Raw genomic sequence first — 24,529 nt, 5'->3', positions numbered from 1 at the left:
CTGGAGAAGAGCTAGTCCTGATTCCTTTGTCTCCATCTCTGTTCAGTCCTCCGGGGACACTAACCTTTGGACCTCACACAGTTTTCTAGAAATAGGCAGGTGTCACTGGCCAGAAGGGGCGGTGTTCTGTGCCCATTCTCTATTTGGAGGCAGAGTCCCTGGTCTGGCCACTTGTCTCTTCTCTGTCTCAAAGCGAACTCTGGATTTCCTAGACTTCCTTTGGGTTTCTGAAACAGCCAGGCTTTCTTTGGAGCTGAGGTTTGACTTGCAAGGGATGTTCTCAGCTTTGCAGTGGTGCAGAGGCGAAAGCACTGACCAAGTCCCTTGTCTGTGACCACCACTCACTGCCACACCTACGTGATCATGAGCAAGTCATTTAAATTCTTAGTTTCAATGTTTCCAACTCTAGAATCCTAACCCATATCTGTTAGGATGTACAGGGGTGGGCAAAGGTAGGTTTACAGTTGTGAATACACGAAACAGAGTTTATTCTTGTATTATTGATTAATTATTGTATTATTTTCCATACAAACAACTATAAACCTATAAACGTTGTATATTTTTTTTGGCCTGCAGGCAGCAAAAAACTAACTCTGAAAGACTTAAACCAGCACTTTCCATAGAAATATAATGTATGTAGGCTACGTATATAATTTTAAATTTTCAAGTAGTCAGATTAAAAAAGGTAAAATTAATTTTGATAATATATTTTATTTAATGATATCCAAAATATTATCATTGCTAAATATTATTATAATATATACTTATTAATGAGATATTTGACATTCTTTTTTGTACTAATTCTTTGAAATTCAGTGCTCAGTAAACACATGTGTCTAGTGACTACCATATTGGACAACACAAAGTTAAACAATAAGAATATTTATAATCTCACATAAACAAGAATCCAGAGGTAGAGGTTAATGGAAGCTCAACAGCATCAACAAGGACTCAGGTTCCTGCCACCTTTCGCTCTGCCACCCGTACAGTGTCACCGTTGTTCTCAGCTACCTCCCCTCATGGCTCCCAAACGGCTGCCACTGCTCTGGGGTCATCTTCACACACAACAACATCCAGCAGCAGAAAAGGGCATGTTTCCCTATATATTTGTCTTTATAAGAACTCTTTCCTGTCTCCCTCTCGCCACCCACCCAGCCGACTTTCCCTCAGGTCTCAATGCCAGATTTCATCGCATGGTCATATCTGATCCAATCGTTGGCAAGGTGGGTAGGCCTGAATGTCTGGTTCAGAGCAATCAGGATTTACCCCTGGATTGGGGACCTTTATCTGGGTCCCATGGAGGAGACCTGGAGCCTGGAACAGAGTGGAGGTTCTATCAGCAAAGAAGGGAGAGTTGCAGTTGGGTAACCCACAGTATCGGCACGATACCTGCTCCCCTGTCCTCCCAGGTTGAGCTGATGGAGTTTCTCCCTACCTGGCATTCGTATGTCATCTACAATGTCCAGTTTCTGTCGGTTTCTTTAGAGTGGAGTGAGAAGTTAAAGGCACTTGCTGAACAATGTCAGTGTAGGAAATGTCTAGATTTTTATAATTTCATTCCCAACCTTTTATAATTATTAATACTGAATTTGAGGGCGATATTTTAGGGACTGTCCTTCATGGACACCCAAGAGCATTCAGTTTGTTTTCAGAGAAACAAAACCCTCTTTTTATTTAAAACCATTTTTAAAAATTCTAAGCTCTTAGGCTTAGATATAACTATTAGTGAGTCACAGAACTTCCATAATGAGCACAGCTGACTTGGGAACAGTCTTAAATAAACATGCAACTCCATGTGGTTTCAGAAGTGTCAGTTCAGGACTAACATGGCCTGCCCGCCAGCACATCGGGGGCTAAGGGCATCCGTTAGCAGGTTTTACAGAAGGAACAGAGCATGTTGGTTAATTGGAGGTTAGTGGAGAGGTTTCACAGCTCTACTCCAAGCGGCACATTAGAATCCCTTAAGGTGCTTTTAAAAACTCCAGTATCCACATCAATTAAACCATAATCTCTGGCTTGGTGACTGGGTCTTGTACTACAGATGTGGATTCCACAAACTACTCTGTATCGTGTGTGTTTAGGGGATGTGGAGGCAGGTCTCACTGATGAACAAACTCCCAAATTTTCTTCTTCCCAAGGATGGAGGCACGTGGGTCTCCCTCAGTCAGGGGTGTGCCCAAACCAACGACCGCTGGGCCTTTCAAGGCCCAAGGCTGCTTTCTTACAAACAAGCAGACCAAGGCAGAAAATGGGGGCCGGTCTCATTCCCTCCCTCTGATTTCTCTCTGTCCTCCCTGGGTCCTTTTCATCTTTCCAGTTAATCCTTTCTGGGCCAGCATCTCTAAGCAAAGACTCTGACCTGTCAAAAAGCTAGCCTTTAGTCTTGGCCAGTGTGACTCAGTTGATTGGGCATCGTCCCATGCGCCAAAAGGTCACTGGTTCAATTCGCAGTTGGGACACATGCCCAGGTTTCGGGCCGGTAGGGAGCACGTAGGAGACAGCCTATCGATGCTTCACTCTCACATTGTTTCTCTCTCTCCCTTCCCCTCTCTGAAATCAAATAAAAAATTAATAAAAATATTTCTTAAAAAGCTAACCTTTATTGAACACTTTGTCCTAGCTGCCTCCCATATAGTTCAATTAATCTTTGATCAACCAACCCTCCATACTCCACTGCCGAGTCCCAGCCCATCACCTCTCTGGACCACTGCTGTGGCTGCCTAACGTTTATTTCTGTGCTGGTTGGTTAAATGTAGTCTACCCCTGGCACTAGACTCCAAGCCCTTGAAGGCAGGGACCATGTCAATTTATTTACTGCTGTAGCCCCGGCACCTAGCACCAAGATTGCAGTATCCACAGCAAAAAGTTGTTGAATTCAAAGGAATAAATGAAGTAGATCTCATTACCCCCAATTTAGAAGGACAAAACAAGGCTCCGCAGGTTTAAATAAATTATGCCCATTTTAAAACTATTCAGTGTCAGAGTGAAGGTTAAAACTCGGGTCATTCTCCACTAAACCAGAAGGGCACTTGTGAGAGAAGGCGATATGCAGGTTTTATTAAGTTTAGGAGCCTGGCCTGAGGGACTGGACTGTATGTACCATAGTTATGGCCCTCACTAGCCTTTTATAAGTGTCCCTGTAGCGCCCAGAGTTTGAGCTGCTGAGCCTCAAGCCCTGAACAAGGGTGGCAGTCACTGCCAATCACTACTGAGCACTTACCATGTACTGAGTTGCGAGGAAAAGAAGATGTGGTCCCTGCCCCTGAGAGAACATAGGGTGGCAATCAGGAGAGATACAGAATCATCAGGTGTTGGCTGAGGGCTTCCTGGGGCCTGATAACTAACTGTGCTAGATGCTGGGATCATAGCGGACTACCTAGACAAGGCTCCCTCTCTCTTGGAAGCCAAAGTCTGGTAGGAAAGGCTAAAGGTGAACAAATGATCACAATAAGTATCTAACTGCAACTGGGGAAAGTGCCAAGAACTACGAGTGACACGACACCACGTGGCAGTACTCAGGGAGTGGAGTTCAAGAAATCTTCCTTGGGTGAAGTCACATTTAAGCCAAGGCTTGAAATATCAATAGAGTTGGCCAGGGGAGGAGGGAGGCGAAGAGCACGCCAAGAAGAGGAAGGAAAGCATGTGCAAAGGCCCTGAGGCAGGAAGGTAAGTGTGACTAGAGAGCCGTTCGAGATGAGTCAGGACAGGTGGGCAGCCGCAGCCCATGCCAGGCCATGTAGGCTGCCGAGAACCTTGCTCCTGACCCTGAGGGCAGTGGGAAACCCTGCAGTGTTTACAAGGCCAAGTGAGGGGCCAGCCCTAAGGGGATCAGGAGGCACTTCCTTCCACAGAGGGCCTCTGTCAGCCAGAAAACCGCGCAGGGTCCCCCTTCTCTCCCTCTTCCAATGCGTTCTTCCTGTCCCCCAGAGAGCACTGTCCTGTCTTAGAGAGAGTCAGGCTGCGATGGCCCTAGCACTTGGCTTTTCCAATCCTTCCCAGAGAGCCGTCACTCCCAGCCTCCCCTGGGTGTCTGTGCCTCTTGACACTTGCTTGTAAGTTTCCTAATATAGTCAGGCTGTTTCCTCCTCAACTGGTGACCAAGAGCTGCTCTTCTGTTGCAATCTTAGTTTTTCCTGGGCTTAAAGGGACCATGTCAGCCCATCTCATGCCAAATTTAAGCTAAAGGTAGTAGGGCTGACTTAATTTCACAAACTTGTCCAACCCAGAGATTAGATGTCTTCTCTCTTTCCCCAGTTTACCACCTTCTCTGCTCTATTCTTGTTCACTTTTCCTTCTCCCCACTCCCCCAACCCTTTCTTCCGAGACAACTCAAAGGCACACAGCTAGACATGGGTGTGAGTTTTGGTTCTGGTGGGTTAATTAGCTGTGTCATCTTGGGGGAGTCTCATAGGAATCATTAAATACCTCTGCAGTCATTTTCACAGAGCTCTTTTCTTTTCTTTTCTTTTCTTTTTTTTTTTTTTAATATATTTTATTGATTTTTTACAGAGAGGAAGGGAGAGAGATAGAGAGTTAGAAACATCGATGAGAGAGAAACATCGATCAGCTGCCTCCTGCACATCTCCCACTGGGGATATGCCCGCAACCCAGGTACATGCCCTTGACCGGAATCGAACCTGGGACCCTTCAGTCCACAGGCCGACGCTCTATCCACTGAGCCAAACCGGTTTCGGCCAGAGCTCTTTTCTGATGGATAGAGCAGAAAGGAGAGAATAAACAGTTATAGAATGCATGTTGTTCATTATTCATTCACTCATTCAACAAATATTCACCGAGTACCCATTTGGTACTGTCCGGACACTGAAGGACAGAAAAGAGTGAGTCCATGTCTCTATGGAACTTACATCGCAGTGTGGCTGGTCACTGAAGGGACGGGAGCCCTGATGTCCCTCTTACCTCGGGCTGCTCCTGCCCACTTACAGAGGGGCTGCAAGTACCAGGGTCCCTCTCCGACAAATTAAAGCCGAATTTCTGGTGGTGAGGCCCACGGGGTCTGTATTTTATTTTCAGAACTTCTAAAGTGGGAGTCAGGATTCAGAACCATGGGCTCAGAGCATGAGCTCTGGGTGTCAGAAGACTTGGGTTTGGATCTACCTTCTTAGCTCTCAGACTACCAACCTCCTCTCCTATAAACCAGCATCATCATGGGACCCACCTCACAGGACCCTGAGGGGTTTAAGTGAGCTCTTGACACTGTGCATGGTCCTGATGGGGTTCTTCATGGCGAAAGGCTGGGGCGGGGAGGAGAGGGGGCTTGAGCTGGAGCTGCCTGTGCTGTGGGTGACCAGGCAGCGTGGAGTCATGTGGACACACTGTCCTTCCCCTCCAGAGTCACAGTGCCCCAATTTCTAGAAGCCCTGCAAGTTAACATTAGGCTTAACCTCAGTGAGCTTCATGGCCAACCATGTCATTGGCCGATAGGGCAATGGAGGCCTTGAGAAGAGAAGAGAGTTGCTCAATGTCACACGATGAGATGGAGTTTCTGCACAGGTTCAGACAATCGGTCAGCAAATATCTGTGGAGCACCTTTCTGTGCCAGGCACTGTTCCAGGTGCTGGGGACACATCGGAGAACAAAACAGGAGAGAGCCCTGCCCTCATGGAGCTTCCATTCTAGCAGGAAGAGAAAGACAATAAATATAGTAAGCCCGTCATATGGCACATTAAAAGGTAATATACGCAATAGAAAAAAAAGTAAAAAGAGATTGGGGATGTCTGGGTGCTTGTGGGGGTGCAGGCAGATTGCCATCAGGATAGGGCTCACTGAGCAAAAGACTTGACAGTTATCTGGAAGAAAAGAGACCCAGACACAGAGAACAACCTATGCAAAGGCCCCACTGGGAGCATGCCTGTTCAGCTGACTGGCTGTTCAGTTATCCAGCCACCCGGGGCAGAAGGATCTAATGAGGAGAAGGCCATTTGGGATTATTTGGTTAACCAGGGGAAAGTATAGGCATGTGTTTAAAACAAAAGCTCTGGATTCCCTGCCCCCAATTCAGTGAATCTTGTGTCAGGTACTGTTCTATATGCTGGAGGCATGAAGATGAAGGCAGAGAACTGGCTCTCAGTGGTGCTGTTGGGGAGAGACAGTGGGCAGTGTGTGTGGGTGGGGGGAGATGATGAGTTGGTGGTGGCTGAGTCACACCCGGGGCCTTCCATCTCCAGGCTGACATGTGGAGCTAGAGAGGGGATATAGAAGATATACAGAGAGTATACAGAGGGATATATAGAAGATATATTTGGGGCAGAGGGAGTCAGCAGGACACAGATGACAGTTATAAAAACCCGATGGCTCAATCACCCAGGGAGGATAGGGAGAAGGTTTTGAGAGCCCTGGGGAGCACAGCACATAAGGGTGGTGGTGGAGTAGGAAGATATTTTGTCTGCTTTGTATTGACCTGTTCATACAATTCAGGTGACCTCACACACTAGCACAGCTTTGCAGAATCACGTTATTACACACGTACCTTTTCTTTCTGAGTTTTTCAGCGATCTTAGCTCATTTAAACCTCAACCCTATGAATTAAGGGGCAATTATCTCTGTTTGACAGATGAGGAAGTTGAGGCACAGAGAGGTTAGGTCACTTGCCAGAGGTTGCACTGCTAGTAATGGCGGGGGCCGCATTTGGACCCAGCAGCCTGGCTTCTGTTGTCTGTGCTCCTAACTACTACTCTGTGCTGCCTCTTTGCACATGGTGGCCCACTCACAGTCATATTCCCAGGAACACACGTGCTCACTCATGGACACACAAGGTCTCCTTGACAACCACTATCCTGCATCCACATGGTCTTACATGGTCTCAGTTTCACTAATGCCCACAACTTCACATACTCATTTATCCTAGAGTATCTCCTCATATTGTGCTTTGTACTCAGATGGCTTGAACACCCAGAACCTCTCACACACCCATAATGGCACCTCCATAGAACCTTGGGCACTCACCCCACTGTAGATACACTGCATTGCACACTTATGATCTCATATAGTTACATGGCCTTGCACAAATACACACTCTCCCATGCTCTCCAACAGTCACATGCTTTCCAACATTCACATGACTGCAAACTCACTGTCGTATTCATTCATGAACTCTGACATCCACATCACCTTGCACACTACCATGACCATGCACACACATTTAGCCTCACACACTGACAGAGCCTTGCATGCTGCACAACTTTGCACTCTGACCCTCTAACAGTCTTGCACCCTCACTCAACTTTGCCTTTCCTTGCACTCAAGACCTCCAATGCTCTCATAAGCTTATGTTACATCATTATGACAGATGCACGTGATCTTGGTCACCTTCTGTGCACGCACTGCCTTGCACATTCATGATTGTTCATGTTCCCGCTACCTTGCACACCCCCACAAGTGTAAATATTCACATTACTGTACAAACCCTATGTCTTACCTACTCACTCTTGCACCATCATTCTCTTGTGTGTAATTTGAAATCTGTGCACACATTTTAAATTCACACACACAGTCTCACCTGCTCATACAACTTCACACTTAAAATTGACTGCTAACCTCAACCTTGCTCTATTTTGCAGACTAACAACTTCGGCGTGTTCCCACCAACAGAAATATCCGCACCATGCAAACCCCTGCTGGCTTGCCCATTCGTGTTCTCGCACATTTGTTTAAGCTCACTCTGGGGCCTCACCTGCTCACACAACTTTGCACATTCACGCTCTTATTCTCCCGACCTCACTCTATCTCGCACACTTGTGACTTTGTCGTGTTCACCAATGAAACTATTCATACCACTGCACAAACTCCTTGTGGCTTGTCCGCTCATGTTCTTGCACACGCGTGTAACCTCACACCCTCAGAGCCTGGCCTGTTCTCATGACTTCGAACGCCTTGCCCCTCCGATGGCCTTGCCCCTCCGATGGCCTTGCCCCTCCCGCCCTGGCACACCCAGGCCACTGTGCACTCGCAGGGGCCCCATCCTGCCGCTCCACTGACTCGCCCTCTCGCCCTCTCCTCGCCCGCAGGGACTTACCAAGGCCAGTTCACCAACGGCATGCGCCACGGCTACGGTGTGCGCCAGAGCGTGCCTTACGGGATGGCCGTGGTGGTGCGCTCGCCGCTGCGCACGTCGCTGTCGTCCCTGCGCAGCGAGCACAGCAACGGCACGGTGGCCCCGGACTCGCCCGCCTCGCCGGCCTCGGACGGCCCGCCGCTGCCCTCGCCCGCCATCCCGCGCGGCGGCTTCGCGCTCAGCCTGCTGGCCAACGCCGAGGCGGCCGCGCGGGCGCCCAAGGGCGGCCTGTTCCAGCGGGGCGCGCTGCTGGGCAAGCTGCGGCGGGCCGAGTCGCGCGCGTCCCTGGGCAGCCAGCGCAGCCGCGTCAGCTTCCTCAAGAGCGACCTCAGCTCCGGCGCCAGCGACGCCGCCTCCACCGCCAGCCTGGGCGAGGGCGTGGAGGTCGCCGACGAGGCCGCGCCCTTCGAGGCCGACATCGACGCCACCACCACCGAGACCTACATGGGCGAGTGGAAGAACGACAAGCGCTCGGGCTTCGGCGTCAGCGAGCGCTCCAGCGGCCTCCGCTACGAGGGCGAGTGGCTGGACAACCTGCGCCACGGCTACGGCTGCACCACGCTGCCCGACGGCCACCGCGAGGAGGGCAAGTACCGCCACAACGTGCTGGTCAAAGGCACCAAGCGCCGCGTGCTGCCGCTCAAGAGCAACAAGGTTCGCCAGAAGGTGGAGCACAGCATGGAGGGCGCCCAGCGCGCCGCCGCCATCGCGCGCCAGAAGGCCGAGATCGCCGCCTCCAGGTAGGACCCTGCGTGGGCACCCATGGGATGGGCCCACTTGAGGAAAGGGGTCCTGGGACTGGGCCACCTAGGAGGCCATGTCTCCACAATGCTTCTGCCCCCCCCCCCCTTATTTTTAACCGTCAGAACATCTTCCAGGATCTTTAGAGAGTTCATTGGAGGCGCTTCGGATCTGGTGTCACCTGTTCTCCCTCAGCTACTCCCATCCACCCATTTACCAACCCCTCCATACACTTAATCCTGCCATTCACCCAACCTTTCTAATATTCACCTGAACAACCGATCTTCACCAAACGATCCACCCTACCACCCACCCACTCCACTTTCTGTTTATCAATCCAACTACCCAGTCACCTACCCATCCACCCGACCACCCAGATACCCATCCAATCACCCAGTCACCCATCTGTTCACCCAATCCCTCCATTCACTCAACCTCTCCATCCATCCTACTCAACCTCTCCAACATCCATCTGAACAATTACCCATCCACTCAACCATTTCTTCATCCACCCATCCAACTTTCCATCTCTTTACCTACCCAACCATCCAGCCACCCCACCATCTACACACCCATCCAAATATCCAGACACCTTTCAACCACCCATCCATCTCCTCATGTACAATGACCCACATTCACTCAACTGCTTCCATCTACAAGGCACCCATCCTAATATCCAACCATGTTTCCATCCACTGAAACATCCATTTCCACCCACCCAGTCATCCATCCATGCATCCATCCATGCATCCATCCATGCATCCATCCATCCATCCATCCAACCACCTCCATCTCCCAACCATACTTCCATCCAACCATCTATCCATACTTCCATTTACTCAACCACTCTCACCTACCCATATGCCAGCCCTGCCTTCATCCATCCTCCTTGCGTCTATATTCTAACATCTTTATGTCTTCTCATTGTACTTCAGAAAAAGTTCTAATGTTGTCTTCAAACATTTATAGCATCTACTATGTGAATGGCACTGTTTTAAGTGATTTATGAATATTGATTCATTCTGTTTCCTTAAGGACCTTATAAGATCGATGTTATTTTTATTTCCATTTTACAGATGAGCCAAATGAGAGTTAAGGTGACTTGTGGCAAATCATCCATGTAGTAAGTGGCCCTTCGTAATTGAGTTCCTACTTTCCTATTCAGCCTCCTTTTCTACCATTCTTGACCTGGACCTGGATTTTTTCTCTGTGCTGGTCATGCTGGCCTTTTATCAGTCTTCTTTAGTTCTCCTGCCAGAGGGCTTTGGTTCTTCTGGTCCCTCTGTCTGGATGGCTCGTCTTTCCTCTTGCCCCTTAATTCCTACTTCTTCAGAGCTCAGGTCAAGCCTGAACCACTTAGAGAGCTGATGGTGCTCAGTCCCCTGTCACAGATCGACTATTACTCAGCCACATGGACATCTTCTTAGAATGTCTCACAGCAACGTTATGCTGCTTAGGTACTTGTTTTTATCCTACCACTTAATAGAGGGGTCCCTGTGCACCAGTCATCGTTCTGAGGTCTTTACGGATATAAATTCATTCTATCTTTAACAGCTCTTGATGAGGTAGGTACTGTTGTTATTCCCTTTTTGCAAACATGAAGTGAGCTGCAGGGACAGCAGTGGGTGTGGCAAGACAATCATAAAGGTACTTGCCTGTCCAGTGCCTGTAGCAACCCTGCCGGTGGCTCTACATGGACTGGGCTGGAGGCTGTGACACTGTGGTCTTCAGAGTAAAGCAAACCTAGGGTCAAATCTTGGCATTACATTTTTTAGCTCAGAGACTTGGCAAATCAGTTTGCCTGTCTGAGCTTCGTTTCCCCATCCGTGGCACCACTGCTTCTCAGTTGTGTGTTCTTGGACAAATCAGTTTTCTTCTTCAACCTCAATTGTGTCATCTATTCAAATGGGGTTGGTCTAAGGGTTGAGAAAGATGGGTGCAGGTCCAGTGGCTGGTTCATACCCTGTAGTGGGATGAGTTCCTTGGTAAGCCGACTTCAAGATGGAGATTAGTGTTCTGGAAGTTTCTGCGGAGTGCTCTGAGGATCAACACTTGTGGAGAAGAGAGGGAAGCAGGATTGGGCAGAGGGAGATGGGGCAGTCCCCACAAAGGCCTGTGCCAACCACAGGGCCGTGCTGCAGTGGAGATGATCTTCATAGTCAAGTTGAGGTGAAGGAACTGGATCTTTACATCCTCTCTGCTGGATGCAGGCGGCCCTCTGGAAAGGGGCATGACCTGGGGCCGGACGGTTCTCTTCAGCCAAGGGCAATCCCTGGACAGGGCTGACAGCCGGCAGCACTCTGAGCAGCTGGGGGTGGGGTGTAGAAATAATGTCAGTCCTGAAGGGGGAGCGGGGTGGCACGTGACAGTATCCTTTACAGTCTAGACACCTAGCAAAGGCTCAATAAGCCTTATTTGTCATGGTTGTCATTCAGTGTATTCATTTTACAGATGTGGGAACTGAGACCCTGAGAAGGAATGCAATATGCTCAAGACCACCTGGCAAGCAAGTGGGAGAACCAGGGCTTCAGCCCCTAGCTTTCTGATTTCAAGCTCTCCCCAGCACATCTTAGTATCGCTAAACTTTGTAAACTTTTAATTGTTGTGAACGTGTGAGCAGTTAGTAACACTAAGACAGAAAGAAGGTATGGGTAATGTTCATAAGGCTTCTTGGTTAGGGGCAGGGCCAGGCTGATGACCAGGGTGATCATATAATTTGTTGTTTAAAATTGGACACTTTTATGAGTTAAAGGGGGCACTTTTAAAAAATGAAACTTACATATTAGAATAATTTTAGATTAAACAATTTTAGAAAAGTTGCAAAGATAGTACAGAAAGTTCCTATATACCCTCTGCCTGGTTTCCCCTAATGTTAACTTCTTACATGACCACAATACATTTGTCAAAGCCAGTTTGTTCGTTACTAGTAACTAAACTCCAGACTTTGCTTGAATTTTACTAGCTCCCCACTAGTGTCCTTTTTCTGTCCCAGGATCCCATATTGCATATAGCTTTCAAGTCTTCTGAGTGTCCTCTGGTCTGTTACAATTTCTCCGTCTTTCCTGTTTTTCTTGACCTTGACGGTTTCAAGGAATATTGGTCAGGTATTTTGAGAATGTCCCTCAATTCAATGCGGTTCTCATAATTAGACTGGGGTTATAGATTTGGGGGAAGAAGACCACAGAAATAAAGTGCCCTTCTCGTCACATCATATCAGGAGCACATGATCTCGACATGACTTATCACGGAAGATGTTGACCTTGATCACTTGGTTAAGGTGGTGTCTGCCAGGTTTCTCTGCTATAAGTTACCATTTCCTCCTTGCCGTTCTCTGTTCTTTGGAATACATTAAGTTCAGCCCATACTTGAGGAGGAGAAGGTTCTGGAATGAAGCTCCAGACGGAGGAGTATCAATATGTATTATTTGGAATTCTTCTGTAGGGAAGACTTGCCCCTTCTTCCAAATGGGACATTTTATTTATTTATTTTTTATTCATCTTTATTGTTGAAAGTATTACATATGTCCCCCTCTTCTTCCATTGACCCCTTCTGGCCTGCACCGTCCCCCACCCCAGGCCTTCACCACGCTATTGTCTGTGTTCATGGGTTATGCATATGTACATGTAAGTTCTTTGGTTCATCTCTTCCCACCCCCACCTTCCCTTTGAGATTTGACAGTCTGTTCCATGCTTCTACGTCTCTGGATCTATTTTGTTCTTTAGATTCCACACATGAGTGAGATCATGTGATACTTGTCTTTCTCTGACTGGCTTATTTCACTTAGCATAACACTATCCAGGTCCAAATGGGACATTTTAAATTCTTGTACTAAGTGTATATAGTTATGACAGGCATAAGCAAGGACTGTCCTGGGACATAGCAGAGCTTAGAGTAGGTAAGAGTGTAGGCTCTTGACTCGAAAGGCCATGAGTTGGAATTCTGGCCCCTGCACTGAAGAGCTGTGTGACCTTGCCAAGCTGCCTCACCACTCTGAGCCCTGGATTCTCGTTCCTCCTAGTGCTGTTTTGAGGAGTAGATGAGCTAATGCCTGTAAAATCCTGGTACAGAGCAGCCAGCGCTGAAAGCAGTCATTGTCATCATCTAACATGCTTGATTTTAAAGGTGAGGAAAAGAAGCTTGGGGACAAGGAAGAATTTCCCCAAGCTCTCCCCTGTTGGGGCAAACTCTTGCCCCTTCCTGCCTCTCTGCTTTCCCTGCCCTTCTGCCCTCGGATGTGAAGGTGTTGAGCCCCCTCAGTGAAGGCTGCCAGGCCCAAGAATGAGAAGGTGGTATCCAGCTCCCTCCACACGGTGCTGCCAGGAGGAAGTGCAGGGACATTTGGATTCCTCTTGTGTCTGAGTAACTTGTCCTGTGTGCCATGCGGGGTGGAGAAGAGGGAAGGGGGGACTGGGGGGAGACGGGGGAGGACGAGACTACTGCCTGGCTCAGTTTAAGCTCAGAAGAAATTTCCAATTAAGGAAACCTTTGGGATAGGAGGAAAAGCAGGGTTGTCTCCCTCCTGGGGGCGTTGGTGAGGAATCGGCCACAGAGGAACAGAAAGCTTACCCTGCAGCCACAAGTCTCCTGGGCCCTGGCAGGCGGGGGGGTGGGGGGTTGGGGGGGTGGGAGTTCTCTCCATTGTAATGTCAGGCTCCTTGCCCGGGCCTACCTGGAACTTGTCAGCTGGGAGTCTAGGATTAAGATAGCTTTCCCAGAGGGAAGGAAGGAAACTGGGATGTCTCTTCCCCCTGAAATGGGCTTGAAGAAGATTCTAGGCCTGCACTGTCCACTAGCCATAGGTGGCTGTTGAGCTCTTGAAATGTGGCCGCTCTGGATGGAGATGCGCTTAAGATAAGCCCTGGAAATTCCCAAGTTCAAGTGTGAAACAGGCACTGGGGTCCATAGACTTAGTAAGAAAAGAATGTAAAGTAACCCATGAATCATTTTTTTATATTGACAACATTGCCACAATATATTTTAAATATATTGGATTAGATAAAATGTATTGTTATAATTAATTGCACCTGTCTCTTTTTTACTTTTGAATGTAGCTACTAGAAGCTTTTTAAATGACATGTGTGACTCACATTATATTTTTATTGGACAGTGTTTTTGCTCTAGACCAGGGGTGGGTGACATCCAGCCTGTGGGCCATATAAGGCCTGTGAAATCATTTGGTCTGGCCCTGCCAAGGCATTAGGGGTGAGCTAATTAAATGTTTGACCAAATATAGCAGGCTAATTTTTAAATCGATACTTTTGTATGGCCTGCAAATATCCACATGGCCCTTGGCAGAAAAAAGGTTCCCCATCCCTGCTCTAGACCCACTCAGGCCCCTAGGAGCTAGTTAGTCCAACCCCCTCACTGACAAGATGGGGAAACTGAGGCCTGGAAAGGGATGAAAGGAACCCTAGCCACTACGTGGTCAGGAGGAAACTAAGCCTCCTGCTTCTATTTTGTGGTGAAGAACCCTTTCTGTAATACCTTTTAAGGTCATAAATCCTGGGCCTGGGAGGGAAGCTGGGATGTTTGGGAAGGTATCTAAACTTTTCTGGTTGTCATGCCAACGCCCTGATGAATGGCTCTCATCTGGAAGGAGCACAGTGAGTGGTTAACAGTGAGGCTTTGGGTCTGCCTCTCACTTACCATATCTTGCCTTCTCTCCAGACTTCTATGCTCTCATCTCTGGAAAGAGAATAATGATCTCTACTTTGAAGTGTTTTCACAGGAGTTAAATCAGAGACTGTGTGTAAAACCCTCAGACAGGGCTGGGAGCAGAAAGTGCTCAATAAATGTGAACTGCTATTGTCGTTGTCTGGTTTTCTTGTTCTTGTGTCCCAGAAGCAGAGGCAGGGGCTGGCCTGCAGGGGTTCTCAGCTGCCCCAGGGAGTGAGGTTCGGAACATCAGTGTTTGTTCCTGAAGACAGGGCACCCTGAACTGGTCTGTCTTCTGCTTCTCCACCTCCACACCTCCATCTCCTCCCCAGGCCAGCCCTGGGAATTCCCAAGTTTAGTGCAGGGTTAGAGCTGGCTTTGTGAGTTACTGAGAAAGGAATTTCTCAGGTGAGCAGGAGCCCCTATGGTACAGTAAGCTAAGAGCTTGGACTGTGGAGTTGAACAGACCCAGGTTTGAATCTGGTTTCAACTTCTTGTAAGCTGTGTGACCGTAAGCCAGTAACCTCACCTCTCTGGATCCCATTTTCTTCTTTATTCCTCAAATAGGAATTAGATTAATTCTTCCTTCAAAGTATGGCTACAGAGTAAAAGAACTAGCCCACTAAAGGGCCTGTGCTTTGAAGGCGTGCAGGGAGGTAGAAGCTGTTCCTATGAATCATGTATCGTTCTGTACTCATCGAAGTGTCTCCCCTGAAAAGGAAATCACGCGAGGGAAGGCCTGTCTTCTCTCATAGTCCCCGCAACTGTTTTCCAAACTGGCATCTTCTGCACAATTTCAGGTTTTTTTAAATCCATGCACCACCTCTACTTACCATTTTTTCCTACTTACCATTTTAGTCTCTGCCTTTAATTCAGATTACTTAAGAACATATGCATTTATTGAAAAGGAAGACTTTTGAGTCACTGGTCAAAGTGGGAGACCCATACTTGGGAAATTTGGAAAAGAGAATGCTATTATTCAAGTCTGAGGTCAAACTCTTAGTGCCAGAGGTGCTGAGCCCGAAGTCTGCTCTCTTTTTGCTCAAAAGCAACATTGGCAAGAGATCGGCAGGTGAGAAATACCTGTGGGCACCTGACTGAGGTTTGTCCTTGACTCACAAGAAGAATGGACCTGGTACGGTTTCAGGCTCAGACTTTGCACTGCCGGCTTCCGTTTCCCTCACCACCAGGGTACGCAGACCACCCAGGGGGAAGAGGGCCTGACCCTGGGCCAGGTCTGAGGGGAGGGTCTTGGTAATTGCCTGGGTTTGAGCCTGTTTATTTAGTTTTATTTCATAAATACCCATATAGTCTTTATTTCTGGGTTCCAGGCAGGATTCTAATTACCTTACATATAATAACTTACAAACAGCAACCCTGAGGAAGGTTCTCTTATTCCCATTTTACAGATGAGGAAACTGAGGCACAGGCAGCTTAAGTATCTCAATCGAGTAATGGCAGAGCTGGGAGTTGAGACCCCAGAACCACGAGACCTGGTTCTAGAATGCTCTGGACCAGTGTGACCTTTGGACAGCATCTTGGTGGGTGAAAGGGAGGCATGAGCAGAGTGATTAACTGCCCCAGGGGTGGTCTGGCAAAGGACCCTGAAGGTGGTGGATGACGCTGGTTGAGAACTTGCCAATTGGAGAAGAGGGAGAGAAAGGTCATACCAGGTAGAGGCATGGAGGTAGGAATGTGTGTGGTGTATTTTGGGAGCAGCGAGTCATTGGGGTACTGGCGTGTATGGGGAAAGAGATTAGAGATGAGGCTGGGAAGGCAGCCTGGGGCCAGGTTGGGACGGGCTTTGAGTGCCAGGTTAAGGAGCTTCAGATTTACTATGTGGCGGGCACCATTTGAGTGCTTAGCTGAATACTCTTATCTAATTCTAACTGCAGCACATAGAGATTTTGCTTTTAACATGGCCTGAATCACACAGCTAGTAAATGCTAGAACTGAGATTCTGGCCCCAGTGGCCACCATTCACTGCCCATGCCCATAGAGGCAAAAGTTTGCCCTTGCTCTCTCTCTCTTTCTGGCTCTTGTCCTGAGATTCCTGGATATGGGGCTCTATTGAGGGGATGAAACTCCCTTGAAATGTTGGACAGACACCCCACCCCAGACTCCTGCCATCCATCACATCCCTCCTTCTAGAATTACCAGATGGACAGAATCCCTTTGCTCCCAGAGACTGGAGACCCGGGTGAATGGAATGTCCTGAGTTGTCAGAACCAGACTCTCGTGACATACACGAGGCAACTGTGACTCCATGGCCAGCCTCTGAGTTGAATGGTCTGGGGAGAGAGAGAAGAGCTTGCCTGGGTCTCTGGAAAAATACAGGGACAACGTGTTTAGGGGAGCCAGGCCTTCCAAGCTTGGGGAGTGGAGAGCCAGAGGAAAGACCCTGAGAGCTCCCATCAGCCCTCAGAAAAAGCTGGTCAGAGTGGAAATGCACCTTCGGGAAGGTGCAGCCCAATGTGCTCATTTCACAGGTGGGGAAACTGAGGCCTGGAAAGGAACGGTGACTCAGGGTCGGAGCAGAGGAGGAGTGTGGCCAGAGGGCTCTTGTGAGACCTCAGTTGGCTTCTGGGTCACATTGAAAAAATCAGCTAGGCAGGGGACAGGGCTCTGGGAGGCGGGGAGGAATGTTTTTATCTCTCCCGGCCCCAGCACTCTATGAAATGTGCTTACGATCCAGCTCCAGAACCTTTCCAGCTTGATGTTTTCAGCCTAAATAGCAGAGTTAGAAAACAGACAGGCAATAGCCTGCAATTGGAGAGAAAAACGCCCCTTTCCCCCAATGCAAGGGTTTCCCTACGCCTCAGTGAAAGGTCCAATGCATGAAGCCAGTGCTTGGTCCCAACCAGTGTCAGGGACTCAGGGGTCAACGCCAGAACAGCCCAGACAGAGGTGTTAGACTAACAGTCATCATGAGAATGGCAGTGGCTGCCGCAGGGTACGGGCTTGAGGGCTCAGACTCAGAGCCAGGTTGCCTGGTTCCTTCTAGTCCTGGACACTTGCTGCCTGTGGTGGCAAGTGACTTTCCCTGGAACCTTCTGTACCTCCATTTCTTCATCTCAAAGATGTGGATCACACAAGAACCCACCTTGTGGGGCATATGAAAGGATCAAGTGCTTCGGACAATGCCGGCACAGCTCAGTGCCCCGTTCTCACTACCGAGTGCCAGGCTCTTGCCAATTCCCTATATTGCATCATCTCATGTAATCCTCACCAGGGAGGTGCCATCCTCTCTAATAAAAGAGAAACATGGTAATTAGCCATACCTCTACTACCCTTCCCATTGGCTAATCAGGGCGATATGCAAATTAACTGCCAGCCAAGATGGTGGCCGGCAGCCAGGCATCTTAAAGCGAACATGAGGCTTGCTTGCTTCAGTGATGGAGGACTCCAATGTTCCCCGCCTGCTGCTGCCGGCCTCTGAGCTTGCAGTTTGAAACATTGTTACAATTATAGAAGCTAAACAAAACCCCAGAAACCTGCTTTCAGCCAGCCAGGATCTCAGAGCTGGAGTTGAAACAGTGTTTCAATTATAGAACCCAAACAAACCAGATACCTGCTTTCAGCAGCCGAGGCCTAAGAGCTGGAGCCAAGCCTCAGAGCTAAAGCTGGCCCAGAATAAAAAAAAAAAAAAAGAAAAAAGGAGCGGTTGGGAGCTTCAGTCACCCACCAGTCTGAAAACAGCCCTCAGCCCCTCACCCAGACTGGCCAGGCACCCCAGTGGGGACCCCCACCCTGAAGAGTGTGTGACTAGCTGCAAACAGCCATCATCCCCTCATCCAGGCTGGCCAGGCACCCCAGTGGGGACCCCCACCCTGATCCAGGACACCCTTCAGCGCAAACCAGCCGGCCCCCACCCGTGCACCAGGCCTCTATCCTATATAGTAAAAGGGTAATATGCCTCCCAGCACCAGGATCAGCGAGCCAAGAGGCCTCCCGGCACCAGGATCAGCATGACAGGGGGCAGCACCCAAACCCCCTGATCGCCGTGCGGCTCTGTGTGTGAAAGGGGGCGGGGCCACAACCTCCCTATCCGCCCTGCTCTGTTCATGACAGGGGAAGGCACCCCAACCCCCTGATCAGCCCTGCTCTGTGACTGATAGGGGGGAGCTCCCCAACCCTCTGATCGCCCTGCGGCTCTGTGTGTGACAGGGTGCGGCACCCCAACCCCCTGATCGGCCCTGCTCTGTGTGTGACAGGGTGCAGCGCCCCAACCCCGCCCCCCCCCCCCCAAGGGCCCTGCTCTGTGTGTGACGGGGTAGAGCCATAACCTCCCCATCGGCCCTGCCCTGAGTGTGACAGTGGCGGCGCCCCAACCCCCTGATCGGCCCTGCTCTGTGGGTGATAGAGGGCGGTGCCCAACCACCCCCCACGGGCCCTGCTCTGTGTGTGACAGGGTAGAGCCATAACCTCCCCATCGGCCCTGCCCTGAGTGTGACAGGGTGCGGCACCCCAACCCCCTGATTGGCCCTGCTCTGTGTGTGACGGGGGCGGTGCCCCAACTCCCCTATCGGCCCTACTCTGTGCGTGACAGGGGGGAGCTCCCCACCCCCCTGATGGGCCCTGCTCTGTGCGTGACAGGGGGGAGCTCCCCAACCCCCTGATCGACCCTGCTCTGTGCGTGACAGGGTACGGAGTCCCAACCCCCCTGATGGGCCCTGCTCTGTGAGTGACAGGGGGCAGCACCCCAACCCCCTGATTGGCCCTGCTCTGTGCATGACAGGGGGTGGCACCGCAACCTCCCCATCGACACTGCCTTGAGTGTGACAGGGGGCGGTGACCCAACCCCCCAATCGGCCCTACCCTGAGCGTGACTGAGGGTGGCATCGCAACCTCCCGATCCGCCCTGCTCTGTGCATGACAGGGGGCAACACCCCAACTCCCCAATCAGCCCTGCTCTGAGCCCGACCAGGGGCTGCACCTAGGGATTGGGCCTGCCCTCTGCCACCTGGGAGTGGGCCTAAGCCAGCAGGTCGTTATCTCCTGAGGAGTCCCAGACTGTGAGAGGGCACAGGCCAGGCTGAGGGACCCCCTCTCCCCCACTGAGTGCACAAATTTTTGTGCACCGGGCCTCTAGTTTATTATATTAACCCATTTCACAGATGAGGAAACTGGCATAGCAAGGCTTCACATTCCCTGTTGGAAGGGAAGTCTTTGAGCTCTAACGTTTCATGCTACTCTCCTGCCTCAATGTTGGCGCGTGGCCATACTCTTTTGTATGCCAGAGCTGTTGAGAGCTTAGGCTGGGGAGGTGGAGAAATTGAGGTACAGACCCCGCTCTGTTGCTCGCTGGCTGTGTGTCCTTGATCCACTCTGAGCCTTACTCTCCTCGTCTATAGAATGGGGGCAGTAACAGCTTGCCTCCCAGATTATGGTGAGGACTAAATGAGATGATGTGTGTAGAGGACTTTGCATGGTCTTGATGCTCAGTGGGTGCTGGATAAGGAGAGGCCTTGGCCAGTTTTATCATCATTCTCCTTATCCCGAGACTCAGTGGCTCAGAGAGGCCAGCAGGCTCCTCCTCCAAGCTTCATCTTCCTCCAGTGCTGTCTATTTTGTGCCCCTGGGTTTCCAAAGCCCAGTCTAACTTCCACCTGACTTCCTAAGTTCATACCAGTGAGTCTGTGCCATTGAGAGAGGAGTTAAAAATAAAGCCCAGCCTTCAACTCCTTCAAGTAAACACCAGCTCTCTAAAAATAGCTCCCTTGCCACAGGTCTCTCTCTGGAGCCAGGCTGGCCCGAGGGATGGAACTTGGAGAGGCTGTTGTCACAGCCAGGTAGGTCTCAGGCCAAGCGTCCACATCACCCCACCTGGCCTCGGAGCCTCTGGTCCTGAGGGGAACCAAGTGCCCCTTATTGTCTCCAGCCTCTTTTCTGTCTCTCCTGCCACCAGCCCCTCTCACCACACCACACTCAGGGCCCCTCCTCCTGCCCTATTCTCTTCTCCTCACAGACGCTGGAGTGAGCTTTCCCGCATGTAAGCCTGGCCATGCCATTCCAGTGAGCAAAACTGTCATGGGTCTTTAGTTGGGTTTCCCTGAAAGCAGAGCCTGAGACAAGGATTTGGGTGCAGGTAAGTTGAGTGGGAGGTGATGCCAGGAAGGAGGAGGCAAGAGGAAGTGAGTGGGTAGAGTGACGCAGGGAAGAAGGAAAAGCCCATATAAATGTCTGTTATTGAGTCGTCACTGAAGGCCAGAGACTGGGACCTCATACAGAACACCTCCAGATTGTGCGCCTGTGGGGTAGGGAGTGGGTGGGCAAAGCAGTACCCATTGGCTCAGTCCCCCATTCTCTGAAGATTCCTCCTGGGGGCATAAGCCCCCGGTGCTTAGAGATGTGCTTGTACTCGGGGCCTCACACAGCATCAGAACAGGCTCTGGGCACAAAACGGAAAGTGCCAGGGGAAGAAACTTCAGCCATAGTCCCGTCAAAGGGCCATTTTCTTTTCTGCCCATCATGCTTTTTCCTGGCTCTTTATCTTGCTAATTCCATCTTGTTCATCAGGCCTCACCCGGCTCAAATGTTCTTCAGGGAAGCTCTGAGCTCCCATCTAGTCTGGGTTCCCTGGCACCCTGTGCACTCCTGCCTCAACTGCCACCTCCCGCCCTGTCTGTACTTACTCTGTTTTCCTGTTTGGTTGTTCACTACATGAAGCTAGGGGCCCTGTTTGCCATGTTCATTGCTAGGTACCAGCACCCAGCACATATGTGAGGCTCAGGGAACATGGTGAGTGACTAGTATTAGGTCTCAACCATCTCATAATGGGAGGCACCTTCCACTGGACTCATTTAAGCCTTCAAACACATTCAGCAAATATTTGTTGAGCACCTGCTATATGCCAGGTCATGTTCTAGGCTCTTAGGGAAGGAAACCGAAAGATCCTGGCCTGTGTGGAATTTACATTCTGTTTGGGGAGATAGCATAGCAGATATAATAAATTACAGAGCAAATTGCCTTTATTTTTTAAAAAATTTATTGATTTGAGAGAGAGAGAGAGAGAGAGAAACGTTGATTTGTTGTTCCACATATTGATGCATTCATTAGTTGATTCTTGTATGTGCCCTGACTGGGGATCGAACCCGCAACCTTGGTGTATCAGGATGACGAACCAACGGAGCTACCCGACTAGGGCTGCAAGTTGCCTCTGAATAAATGTCCTCCTTGAGAAAGTGACATGAAGGAGTTGGAAGAGTTAGCCAAGGGGGTATCTGGGGGAAGAGCAGCCCAACAGAGAGCAGAGCAAGGAGAAAGCTCCAACGTGGCCGCAGGCCGGGCATGCTCCAGGGACACCAAGGAGACCGGCATGGTTGATGGGGGCTGAGAGAGGAGGGCGAGACTAGAAGAGGACAGAGAGAGTGTGGGGTGGGGGGTGGGGTGGGTGGGGTGGGGACAGATCACTATGCCAGTATGGGAGCCTTTAGCCACATGCAGCAATTTAAATAGAAATTAATTGCAATGAAATAAAATTTCCATTCTGGAGTTGCAGTAGCCACAGGTCAGGTGCCCGACAGCCGCCGTATTAGACGGCACAGATATAGACCATTTCCCTCATTGCTCAAAGTCCGAGGGGTCATGCCTTAGCAGGGCCCTGCAGGTCATTCATTGTAGGGCAACAACCTTGCCCACGCATAACTGGGCACACATCCTGGGGTCCTTTCCTCACCTCCCAAAGTGGGTATGATTAAAGCATGCAAGGCCATTTGGTCCAGCCCCAGACAATGTCCGAATGCCTTTCCCAGCATCCTTGCCAACACAGCCCTGCAATCACTGCTTCTACATCTCCCAGCATGGGAAACTCACCACCTCCTGAGACAGTCCAGGCCGACTTCGGACAGCTTTGTTGTTGGACTTGCTAAAACCAGAAGAATGTTCTGCCTCTTTGTCGCTTCTAAACATTGGTCCCAGTTCTGCCCCGGGGACGGTGTCATTAGAACTGTGGTCAGTAGCAGGGGACAGAACCTGCCCATAGTGTCTTAGCCACTGGGATTATCTTCTCATCAGAAGATCAGAGAGGCAGCTCCAGGATGCCCTCAGGGACCCACGTCCACCTTCTGCTCTCCTTAGAGTGTGGCTTCTGGTCTTTTACCCAAAGATGACCCCTGCATCCCTAGCTTCACCTCTGTATCCAGGGCAGAGGTTGAAATGCAAAACTTCTCTTCAGGGGAAGCAAAGCCCACCGGCTTTGTACCTCATTCTCCAGAATGGATCACGTGGCCTTCCTTTAATGCAAGGAGTCCGGGAGGTGAATATTTTTAGCCGGACACGTCGCTTTCCTGAGCAAGATGAGGCTCTGTTAGTGGGGATGAAGGGGAGAATGGGTGCTCGGTGAGCAGCTAGCAATGTCTGCAGAGACAACCCTGCAGAGATTTGAAGATTGTGACCTTAACAGCCCCAAGAGTCTCCTCGGATCTCGACTTCTCCAGGCCCTGCCCTCGGCTTCCGTTTTCACGTCTCCCCACTTTCTCCGTTTTCCAATTGGAGAAACAGAGGCACAGGTTTGGTGATCAAGAGCTGAGGTTTGAGGGTTGGACAACACTGGTTCCCTCTGCGCATTGCTCTCCTGAGCCTCAGTGTCCCAGCAGCTGGAATGTGGTTGAAATCAGCGTAGTACTTTCTGCTGAGGGTGTGAGGGCAACAGGAGCTAGCCCACGTCAGGGGCTAACCACAGTGCCTGGCGCACGGTAACGGACTACTCAGTAATGGCGGTTGGCATTTTTATTATTCTGACTACTATTGCCCTTGCCTCATCGGTTCCTTCTGGTGTTGTTGAAGGCAGAACCAGAGAGCCCACATCAGTTGAACACCGCTGGGATCGCTGCGGTGTTTCCATCATCCCAGCAATCACCCCTAGGAGAGCCTCTCCCCTTCCGTGGAGAAGGGGTGTGGAGTGGGACTGCAGGGGGGGGGGGTGGAGGGGCTGCCGTGGGGATCCAGCTCCAAAGCCGCTTGATCCAAGCCACATCCTATCACATTACTGCTGAAGTGCCGTTCCCATCAGTCAGGCTCGTGAAACCCTAGCTGGGAAGGGGTATTACCGCAAGGTCATGGCTGCCTACTGCCAAAAGCCGTAACCCCACACGGGGTTGCTGTAGCTTTGCCAGGACCCTGGCCAAGGGTGGGGTCCCTGAGCTCTGACCCGCCAGGTAGAGGGTCAGAAACGCACACAGTGGGCCCGCTAGAAGGGAAAGTGTCAGAGGCCCACTGGGGCAGTCCCTGGGCTCCAGACCTGCAGAATTCTTCCCTGGCCACCCCCTGGGGTGGAAGCAGAGACCAGCATTGTGTGGCAGAGAAGCCACCCTAGAGCCCTAATGATTTCCTCCTTTATTTGTTAATAGGTTACACGTCCACACCATTCCAAATCCCATTTATAAAAATGTAGTCTGTCTCCTTGTCCTGCCCTCCCCTTGTGCCACCTCCTCACCCCATGGGCAGCTATTGTTTGCAGTTTCTTCCCTTCCAAAGGTACTTGTTGCCTATATTACGGTGGAACTTAGGAAACTGCTAATATGTGACCGTGTTTGACTTCCAAAATGTAAACTTATACAGTTCCACCTAAAATAAGCAAATGCACATTTAGATGCCAGTTTTCCTCTTTCTTACACAAAAGGGAGCATGTTAAGCATACAATTCTGAATCTTGCCTTTTTCTCTTCACTGTGTATATATATCAGAGATCTTTTCAAATGTAGAACTTCACCAGTTTTTAACACCTGCACCGTGTTCCATTATATACATAATTTATTTATTCGGACCCCTGTTGCTGAACAGGATTGCTTGGGTCGTTTCCAGAATTTAGCTGCTAGAAAAAAGCTGTGCACTCACCATTTCACCCATGGACTAGTATTTGCTAGGATAAGTTCCCTGAAGGGCGTCACTGAGCAAAGGCCCTCTGTAGTGGTTGTCCCTCTTTATCTTCCTTTCCACCATGTATGAGGGTGAGAAAACCCCGCAGCTGACTGCTAAGTGACTTGGGCAAGTCCCTGCCCTCTAAGGGTCTCCGTTTCCTGGGGCACTGAGCTCTCTTTGCCTTGTCCTTGGGAAAAATAGC

General features: G+C 50.1%; 1 protein-coding gene across 1 annotated transcript in view; it reads left to right on the top strand.

Annotated features, from left to right (window-relative positions):
- JPH2 (junctophilin 2) overlaps positions 1-24,529 on the top strand; it is a 64,643-nt gene that overhangs the window by 14,985 nt on the left and 25,129 nt on the right. Inside the window, exon 2 of the mRNA XM_036322778.1 lies at positions 8,025-8,811. Within this exon, the coding sequence (XP_036178671.1) occupies positions 8,025-8,811 (787 nt within the window). The remainder of the gene's footprint in view (positions 1-8,024; positions 8,812-24,529) is intronic.

The sequence above is a fragment of the Myotis myotis genome, unplaced genomic scaffold (assembly GCF_014108235.1).
Source record: "Myotis myotis isolate mMyoMyo1 unplaced genomic scaffold, mMyoMyo1.p scaffold_m19_p_9, whole genome shotgun sequence".
Lineage (NCBI taxonomy): Eukaryota > Metazoa > Chordata > Mammalia > Chiroptera > Vespertilionidae > Myotis > Myotis myotis.
Note: the sequence above shows the minus strand (reverse complement) of the source record. Positions and strands in the feature narration are given on the sequence as shown.